Genomic DNA, 10382 nt, shown 5'->3' on the forward strand with positions numbered 1-10382 from the left:
ATCGCTCTCTCTTTATGCATTAGCATAAATATTGCTACTATCCTCCTTTTCTTTTCATTTTTTTTTAACCCGGCTGCCTAATTTGTATATGCAGGACAAAAGTGTGAGCCCAGTCAACACATTGTCACTCCCATTGGCCCAGGGTGAGTCATGCTTGGGTAGCGCGTGCGTGCGTGCACACACACACACACACACACACACACACACACACACACACACACACACACACACACACACACACACACACAACTCTCTCTCTCCCACACATGCACACCGTATCTCTGTCTATATAACACAGGGGATTTTCTATGAGATCTTGAGTCTGTGTGGAGAGTCTCCCCTCGCTGTTTATTTGTCCGGACCAGGAGCAGCAGATATATAAAGCTGTGAATTCAATGGCTGTGAGAGATATACAACGCAGGCACAGGGGGAAGAGAAGAAAGGGGGAGAGGGAGAGATAAAGTGCTATTAAGATGAGGAGATGGGGCAACTTTCTCAAGGTGACTGCCGAGCTTTACGGCAAACACATACAAATGAGTTGGCTGTGCACAAGTACAGGGTGAGAGAGAGAAGGCACATAAAGAAAGGATATATATACACACACACAAACATACTGTATGCATATACATTTGTGTGCGTACTGTTCGTGCGTGCACAAATACGTATGCACACACACGCGCAAGCACATGTGTTTGTGCACTAAATGTACTGTATACAGTATACACGTATGCTGCTGCACCCACCAGCTTAAACTGCTCTGACATACAGCTACAGTACCCCCTTTATCACCAATCCCCTCTGTATCATTTCGAGGCAAGGGGCGCGCGGCATGGGAAGAGGCGGTCGTGAAAATATACAGCCGTGTGCGTGAAGGTCGGATAACGCGGTAATGTGAGTGTAAATTATCGCCGCCGTACCCCCCTCTTGCGCCGCTAGTGACGAGGAGAGAGCATGCAAAGTGAAACGGGATTGCGGGGAGATTTGTCCCGTGCAGCCCAGGCAGCCGATGGCCTACATGTTACGCAACGAGCCTGTCGAGTCTTACATAACACTGCAGCTTTTTTTTTTTCTCCGGGTGGGAGATTAGCCGTGGCCATGCAGCCACGCTCTCCTTCAAGGCTCTCACATGCCTTGCTGGGTCCTCCTCCAAGCCGATATCAATGTTTTTATACCAATGAGCTGATTAGTCACGCACACCTCTAATTACTCCAGGGGGGGGGACATGCGGGGGTTACCCTACGGTACCAAGCTCAAACTTAAGAGTCACAACACCCATGATCCAAGGAAAGCATTCACCTACACTGCAAGTACCGTGCGAAAAGATATAATCACGCATAATATCATTAGTTAAGGAACCTAGAGTGTACAGTGTGCTCCATTGTTGTATTGTTGGTTTGTGTAAAATATTTATATTCCTAGACTGCATATTTTATAATAGGCTTTATAAGTGTGTGTGTGTGTGTGTGTGTGTGTGTGTGTGTGTGTGTGTGTGTGTGTGTGTGTGTGTGTGTGTGGGTGTGTGTGTGTGTGTGTGTCTGCGTGCACGTGCGGGGCATCCATATAAAGCAGGCAAGGATTCATGGGTTCTCCCTGGTAGTCCAGTCCATTCTCCATTCCTATTAATCAGTCTCTGCTTTGCCCCCTCGCTGCCATTGCTCTGCTGGGCTGATGTATAGGCTCGTACAGCAAATACCTACATCGTCTGCAACTCACGGCAGTTACCCAGGCTTGATCACATACAGTATGGGCTCAACGCTGTAGCCGTGATGGATCTTAATCAAGGCAAAATGTGAGCTGGTGATGATGAATGGTGCTGTGCCGTTCCATTAGGCGGGTTTGAGGCACGATGCCGCACAAAATGCAACCCCACCTTGACCAAGTTGTAAATGGCTGCATACGTTTGTGTCAATATCCCGCTGAGTCATCCCTGGGGTCCCATCTTCTTTTTGGGTGCGTGTTTACCTTATTCAGGCAGATTCCTCCGTTCATTAACCATATGGATCGGGTCGGCACTTATATCGATGTCCTCCCACTCACATTTTTACAGAATCGTTTTGATTTTGGCCATTTAGGGTGTAACGTTCTTATCCAACGACTTTTAGCGAGCAAAACTGCAATACGCTTTGCACATCACTCTGCCTACGTTACAAGCAACGAACATTTGGCGGCGTTACATCAGATGTATAGTTCACATTTTCCCGAGATCATAGAGGATTGGATGAGAATAGTAATGAGAAGAATTAGGAGGATTTTGTGCACATGCGTCTGCGTGTGTGCACATATGGGGGGGGGGACAAATTGTTTTTGTACGATTGGCTCATTAGAGGCACGTTGACTCTATAATGAGGGAGAAAATGTGCTACTGTATATGGGGGAAATATAGAGAGTCGATTAAAGAAAAGGTATATCGGAAGGTGCAGTTGGTTAGCCTGGAATCCACACTGATTTGCTACGTTCGTCTTTTTCTCACTTCGCTATACTCGGTCTGGCCAGGGTCCTATTTGACTCGTATTTCAATTACGTAGGCAAGTCAGGAAGTTACTCGAGCTTTACATTGTAAAATACTGGTCCCGCCCCCCCACACAGACCAATCAGAAGCTGTGGGCCGTTTTCTCCCGTGTGTGCACGGAGATAGGAGGCTTTCCAGACTGTGAAGCGAAGTGAGCAATCAGTCTGGATCCCAGGCTAGGAGTTGATGGTCATGGTTAAGCAGTCTCCTAATCTCCTAAATATATCCTTGAATAATGCCATGCCATTCTCCCTTGGTATCTTTTTTTGCCCACACCTTTCTTAATTGACTATAACATACAATCTGTTCGGCTATTGCCTCGAGACGTGCGTAATGTCAGTAGAAAACATTACGTTATGTTACCGCCATGGAGTTTTCGCCTGGTACACATTAACTGGATAGAATTTTGCCGTGTCCCCGGGCGCTTGAGATGTTAATCAAACATTAATTGAAAAGGCATCCTAGATGGAGCTGCATCCCCCACACACACACACACACACACACACACACACACACACACACACACACACACACACACACACACACACACACACACACACACAAAGTTGCCAGCAGACCTCCTACCGAAGCCGCTGATTGACTGGCTCAAGGAGCAATCCAAAACCTGCATAAAAGCGTGGGGAAACATAACATTATTCCTGACGTTGACTGTTCTATAATGAGGGGAAAATCTTCTGTACGGAAAGCAATGTAGAGAGATGTTCAGAATATGACAGCCGATCCAGACAAAAAAAATATAAGACAAGACGTGCCGAGGTGGATCGGAAGGTGGTGTTGATGTTGGGTTTTTAGACAAAGCTTAAGCTGTCTCCTGAACTGCGAGCCCCTTAGGAGAAGAAACCGGGAAACAAATCCTTGAAAACTGCGTTGCCATTCTCCCTTAGTCTTCTTTTCGCCCGCACCTTACTTAATTGACTATAACGTGCTCGCAGAACGATGGAGAGAGAGAGAGAGAGATACTGACATCTTCAAAAGGAGCTTTGATCTCCAAGCACCTTGAGGCTCTGGAGGATCATCAAGGTTCGCTCCATTTTCTTTTTCATCAAGCGCTGTTTCTCTCTGCCCTTTTTGCTCCTGTCTCTCCCCTCCCTCTCTTTCTCTGTTCCTTCCCTCTATCTCCTGTTTGGTGTGATCAGCCTCTCACAGCCTCTCTCTGAACACCTCTCTCTGACTGATAACCACCAACACACACACACACACCCACACTCACACGCATGCACACACGCGCAAACACGAGAACTAGTTATGCGCACAGCATCCACGGTCTGGTGTACCTCATTCACATTCCGGACTCGCCAGCATGTGATTACCTCACCGTGCTCTCACGTGCTGCAAGGTCAGGTTGAAAAGAATTTACAGACGGGAACGCTCTCCGTGTACGAGCATTTCTAAGGGCTTTAAAGTGTTTTTTTCTGCCCCTATCCTTATGAGACACTAATTAAATCACCCAACAGTCAACATCTTTGTTGTAGCTGCCATCTTGAACATTTGGCAGAGACGTCAAACTTTGTGTTTAATGGGTTGTTGAAATCCGAGTCGGCTCTTTAGCATCTTTCCCCAGCTTAAAGTGCAATCTGCTCGGCTAGCACCCAGTACAGTCGTACGTGGCATCCTGAAAAGCCTGGGCGCGACAGAGACATAATGTGTCAAAGCTCGGTAGTGCCCTGAGCCGTGCGAGCCGTTATGTTATCGTTATGGAGCATGTATTATGTGGATGGAGTGTTGACGTGTCCCTGGGCATTCAAGATGTTATTCAAACATTCATTTAAATTGCACCCCCCCAACACACACACACACACACACACACACACACACACACACACACACACGCACACGCACGCACACGCACAAACAAAGTTGGGAGCGGACCCCCTGCTGAGGCCGCTGATTGACCGACACAAGGAGCAGTCCCCCATCCATAAAGCAGCAGAAACAACATTATTCCCGACATTAGACGGCGCCGAAAGCAGATTAAAGGCCGCTTAGCAGTCATTTAGGAGCCTCTGTGTTTAAAGAGCAGTTAGGGCTTATTGTCAGTTACCTACCCACCACTCCCTACATTTCAGCGTTTGCCGACTTCACTGCCTCCAGTCACTCGAGGATTAGGCCTATATATATATATACTGTACATATATTTTCTTTCCCCTTACAGAGATATTTTCCCTTTTTTTCTCGCTTAAGGGAAGCGGCCATTAAAATGTCATTACCACAATGCTGGAATCATCTTTAAAAAGAGAGAGAGAGAGTGAGTAAGAGAGTGAGAGAGAGAGAGAGAGAGAAAAGCCAGTGGCTCCCAGCAGCTTCCTGCCATAATGGGCTCGATACGTTCCCTCTGCACGGGGAAGAGTCCTAATGTTGCGGAACACAAATGCTAATCTTTCTGTAAATATCACTCAAATGCTCTCTCTCTCCCCCTCTCTCTTGCTCTCTCTCTCTCTCTCTCTTCCGCCTCTCTCACTGTCCTCTTCAGCCCTTCAGCCGTAATAGGATGGATTCATCCTGGCAAATTGAATTAATTCTCTCGGCAGAGGTATTATGAGTATTCTGAGCATCTTGTTTGGTGAGCTGTAATGGAGCCCATTCTAGTTCTCTGCTGCTTCTGACAAGGATCATTAGGTTCCTCGGAACCATTTGGCTCCCCTACTTCTATACAATAGATACAGGTATCAACTGCAGCGTGCGTCAATAGGCCAAAAGCCCTGATATTCACGGGCGCTGTGCGGTGTTCACTTTCCTGATCCACCTTCATGTGTGTGCTTGTGGGATCGATAATGGATTGGTGAAATGCATGAGGGGGAGAACGGGCAGGTAGACCGTCAGGGTCAGTGAGTAACATGATGAGGAGAGAGGCCCCCGCCTGGCATTTGAAACCGTACTGTACTTCCCTTCCCTTGCTAGAATGAGATCATCCACCGAGGAGACCATCGAACCGCCTGTTCATAAATAAGTGAAAGGGTTTTATTTGATGTTCTTCTCCTTTAACCACACAAACCCTTGCATCCCTATTCTGGGGTGTACATTTGGTGAAAATGGCTGATCTACAAGCTCACAACGCATTGTGTTGCGATGCGTTGTGAGTTTGTAGATCAGCTATTTTCGGCAAAGCAATTTGATGTAGAAGCAAATACTAGCATACCTGCCCTGGGGTCTCCCGGTCAACTTAGTATGAAGGGATTAAGTGGTTAACTTCTTTTTTATTAACAAAATCTTTACCTAAGATTTACGAAGAACAAAAACAAAATACAGTAGCTTATAACAGTAGCTGTATTCACAGTATTTGCAGAGTTGGTAGAAAAACTTAAATGTAAATATATGTTTGATTTTGAAAATGTTATTTTTAAGGTCAGCATTGTACTTGAAGCTAAAGTGCCGTTACATTACCTTAACTCTCGTAGGTAACGTCTAGGCCTATTGTGACATGCTATCACAATGCCTAGCTAAGCTCAAGCTCCTTTACACATAATACCAGAAGGACTTTGGAAACGCCCGTATTGCACCGTGTTTTTGCCGTCATGAAACACATTTTTGATTGATTGATTGAATACTTTATCGGTCAGAAAATGTAAACAGCATGTGGTACAGTAAGACATCAAAGCTAAAAGGATAACACAAAATAAGTCCTGGGGACAATTCATAAAAATGGCATACAAAATTAACACAATAATACATGTCATCAACAAATACAAAACACTATACTGTATGTACAAAAGAGATGGGAAATTTATATTTACCTCCCCCTTTGCCCCTTTTTTCATGCCAATTGATTATTTTGACAGTCACTCTGTCCCTGATCCTCTGTTGATCCCCCTCAGGCACCAATCACGCCTACCGAACATTTCCACTTAAAGCAGTTTCAGCACGCTCAATTAATACCCTAATCGCTCTTGTCGCCAGTGCATGGCAATGCCCTGGTCTTGGCTTGAATACCATTACTACTTTTTTTTACTGCGTCGGGGGGTGGTTAGAATGCACATAAATTTGGCTGCGATTATACCGCTCATTAAGCTACTGTACAACCTCTGCGCTTATTTACTCAGTTAAACTTGATACTCGAAGTTCAATTAACATTCGGGTGTTTTATTTTTGCCCCTATCCTTTTAAATAGTTAATCAGCCGTGAATAATGGAAAAACGCTGGGAGCCAAAGCCGCATGGTTTAACCTCCCAGTACCTTGCCATATGGAAGGTATAGCTGGATAAAATGCACATATTTAATGAGATAATTGAATCAATGAAGTCGTTTTTGGAAGCGCACAAGCTGCTGCAGGCAGATAGCAGTACCCGTCCGCGGCCAATAGGCCCTTGATCCCCTGTGTCCACCAGGAAGTGTTTTGGCCAGCTTGTCTCAGCAGGGAGGGGCATGTTGAATGGCAGCCACCGCCACGGGGTATTACTGTAAGTCCCTGAATAACTCGGCGAGAGGATTGCGCCCGTGAGAGAGAGAGAGACTGCATCTTTAATGGTTTTGTCTAGTATCTGCTCAGTCCGTCTGTCTATCAGACTGCCTCTCCTATGCCCTCAGTTTTGCTCTCTCTCACTTCTCTCTCCACCCCCCCCCCCCCCCCCCCCCTCACATCCCTCCATCGTTTGGCAGGCAGACTGTAACGTGGCGAAATGACTTTGACCTTTGCTGGGACCGAGGACAGAAACCACAGAGAGAGGGAGGGAGAGTGTGTGTGTGTGTGGGGGGTGGGGGGTTTGGCGACTGACTGTAATAAACTAGAAGCAGTGGGTGGCTGTCAGCGCTAATAGATAGGAGAGAAGGAGAGGGATCACAAGGTTGATGAATACTAAAGGCGCCTTAGTCCTCAGTGTAGTTCTTGACTAATGCTGATGTACGGCGAAGAGTCGCTTTGATGATTGTCCTGGCTAGATGATCTGGGAGGTAAATGTTATTGTTCAATTTCAAAGTGGATTGCGATTGGATTACGGTGATCAGGGATCACGCATCCCCTCATTGGTTCGAATGCAAGCACACGCACAAAACACGTGGGTTCCCCCCCCCCTCCCGTCCCCCCGGAAATGGTTTCAGTCGCGACAAAGGTAACAGCATCATTTTAACACTGACATTTCTTCCTCTCCCTTCCGCAGGAACGGGGAAAGATCGGCGTGATCTTCAACGTGGGAACGGACGACATCGCCATCGAGGAGAGCGCGGTGATGGTGAGCGACGGCAAATACCACGTGGTGCGCTTCACGCGCAGCGGCGGCAACGCCACGCTACAGGTGGACAGCCAGCCCGTCATCGAACGTTTCCCCTCAGGTAGGAGCACGGGGTCCGACACAGTGGCACTGAGATTGGGGGGGGGGGGGGGGGGGGGCAGTGACTGTTATGGTCTTCTTCAGTGATCACAGGGAGGGTTAAACCCTCAATGTGAACCAAAGACATATAAGTGGAGAGACACTGAGAGAGAATCCATTTCCCCTAAATTCAGGATGTACATTATGCTTGTTATACAACCTCACACCATTTCTCAAACAGACGCTAGAAAGGAGAGCAGACACCCTCCTATGAGTCAGCGCCAGCAGTGGGCCGCTTCCTCTGCTGTTGATTAGGCGTAATCATGGTATTCCATTTCAACATGAATTGTGGGGTTATTTTTTAGACCCTCTCTTAACGTCTCTCTCCACTGTGTCTCTCTTGTTCACAGTGGTTTTTTTTTACCCGACATGGTTATTGAAAGGAAGACATTTTCTGCTCATGTCAATGAGCGCCAAAGGCTAAACGTCCACAGGATAAATTGCCTGTGGTATTGTTGATGAATGAAAACTCATCACATGAGAAAGGCATGGAAATATTTGCTTTTCAAAGGGCTGGATTCCACGTCGTGCTTTTTCAAAGGGCACGATTCAGCATTGTCATCCTTGTATTGCGGTTGTTCTGAGAAGCGATGGGGAAGAATAGTGTCAACATGTGACACCATCTACCGTCTACCCAATTCATTTCACTTGCGAGTGACATTATACCAACAACGGCGAGGCGAAAATAACAAGCCCTCAGACGACAGTTCTCCCCTCTTGATTTTTATTGTGATGGAGATGGAGGCCTTTCCGAGGCGGCGTGCACTGACTGGTGTCAGCAACACCGACTGACGTTCATGTGACCCAGAAAAAATAAGAATTGGGACAATGTACTTGGCACAAGTTTTTTTCGTGAGACACTGAGATACACTCATGGCAGCCTCGATGTCGGGTTACACAACATCTGCGTGACATCTCGTCCCTCGCTGTACTACTAATACTGTAATGACTAGGGTGCTTAATTTGAGAGTGTAGGGTGATGATCCCAGCGGGCAGTGGTGTAAAGTACATTTACTCAAGTATTGTACTTAAGTACAATTTTGAGGTATTTTTACTTTACTGGAGTATTTAAAAGTGTCAATACTTTTACTTCTACTCCACTACATCTCAGAGGCAAATATTGTACTTTTACTCCACTACAATTATTTGAAAACTTAGTTACTAGTTACTTTGCAGATATACATTCTTACATTATAAAACATACATTAACCACTTTAGCCCTATTTTATAGCAGATCTACAAGCTCACAACGCGTCGCGACGCGCCGGACTTTTACTTAAGTAATAGAGTACTTCTACATTGCAGTATTAATACTTGTACTTAAATAAAACATTTGAGTACTTTTTCCACCACTGGGGTTACGCAACATCTGCGTGACATCTCGTCCCTCGCTACATATACTGTAATGACTAGGGTGCTTAATTTGGAGTGTAGGGTGATGATCCCGGCGGGGGCCTCAAGCGAGGCCATCACTAATGGCGAATTTGATTGGTTCGGGTTCCCTCACGCAACACCAAGAAGTGCAGTTTGGTGCACGACTGTCTTTTTTCCCCCCCGCCGGATCTGTTTTGACCCACATCAGGCAGTCTCACAGGGACATCGCCATGGTTCTCCGCCCTCGCGAGTCAGCTTGTGTGTGTATTGTGAGACACGTGAGGGACCTCCGTGCCTCGTACACCGCATGGCGGAAAATGAGACTTCCCCAAAGGACGTGGAACGGGGAGGGTGTCTATAAGACGAGATGGGGAAGGAATGGAAATTAAGGCAAGTGAGACAGACAGTAACGAGACAAGTAGGCCTGAAACTATCTCCTTATAACAATTATTATATTAACTTTTTAGATTAATCGAATAATCAAGAACGTGTCTTTATATATAAATATTTTATATATATCAACAAATCAATCTATCAAAATTATTTCTTATTCGTATTAACCACTTACGCCTTATTTTATACGTTGTCGTATACACTGTCATAAAAACAATAGCATCGAGCTACAAGCTCACAACATCACATCGCCGGCTTGTAGATCTGCTATTTTCAGTATTTTGGAAAATGTATCATTTCATTCAAATCTATAATTATTTATAATCGAATAAATAGATTTGTTCAATTACCTGTTGCTCGCCTACACACAAGACAGACAGTTGCGCTGCAATGTCACACGTTTTCTATCCTCACATTTTTTCTTCCTGTCTATACACCCCCGCGCCGCTGCAATTTTCCCTCTCAGTTCCCAAGAGGAAGAGTTTAAATTGTCACCCGCTTCGGTCCGTATTGATGACAAGTGCCTGTTGAGTCATCGGCGGCTTCATGAACAGAAGGGCTTTCATAGAGGTGATGATTTGGAGAGACAACACAGACAAGGAGACATGGCTGTGACGGGCCAGACAACGTTTAATAGCAACCCCAACACATCTCAAAGTGATGCTTGCGTGCCTCTGGGACCGGCCAGCCGGTTCACACTCACACGCGCGTGTGTGTGTGTGTGCGTGTGCGTGTGCGTGTGTGTGTGTGCGTGTGCGGATACATGACTGCCTTCACACATTAGT

The 10382-nt window shown here is 46.1% G+C and overlaps 1 protein-coding gene across 5 annotated transcripts in view; it reads left to right on the forward strand.

The window, feature by feature from the left end:
• nrxn2b (neurexin 2b) overlaps positions 1 to 10382 on the forward strand; it is an 890203-nt gene that overhangs the window by 829001 nt on the left and 50820 nt on the right. For all 5 annotated transcript variants that reach the window (XM_080450580.1, XM_080450581.1, XM_080450582.1 and 2 more), the window contains one exon: positions 7621 to 7792. In XM_080450580.1, the coding sequence (XP_080306706.1) occupies positions 7621 to 7792 (172 nt within the window). The remainder of the gene's footprint in view (positions 1 to 7620; positions 7793 to 10382) is intronic.

This window comes from Gymnoscopelus braueri, assembly GCF_963280865.1.
Source record: "Gymnoscopelus braueri genome assembly, chromosome: 15".
Taxonomy (NCBI): domain Eukaryota; kingdom Metazoa; phylum Chordata; class Actinopteri; order Myctophiformes; family Myctophidae; genus Gymnoscopelus; species Gymnoscopelus braueri.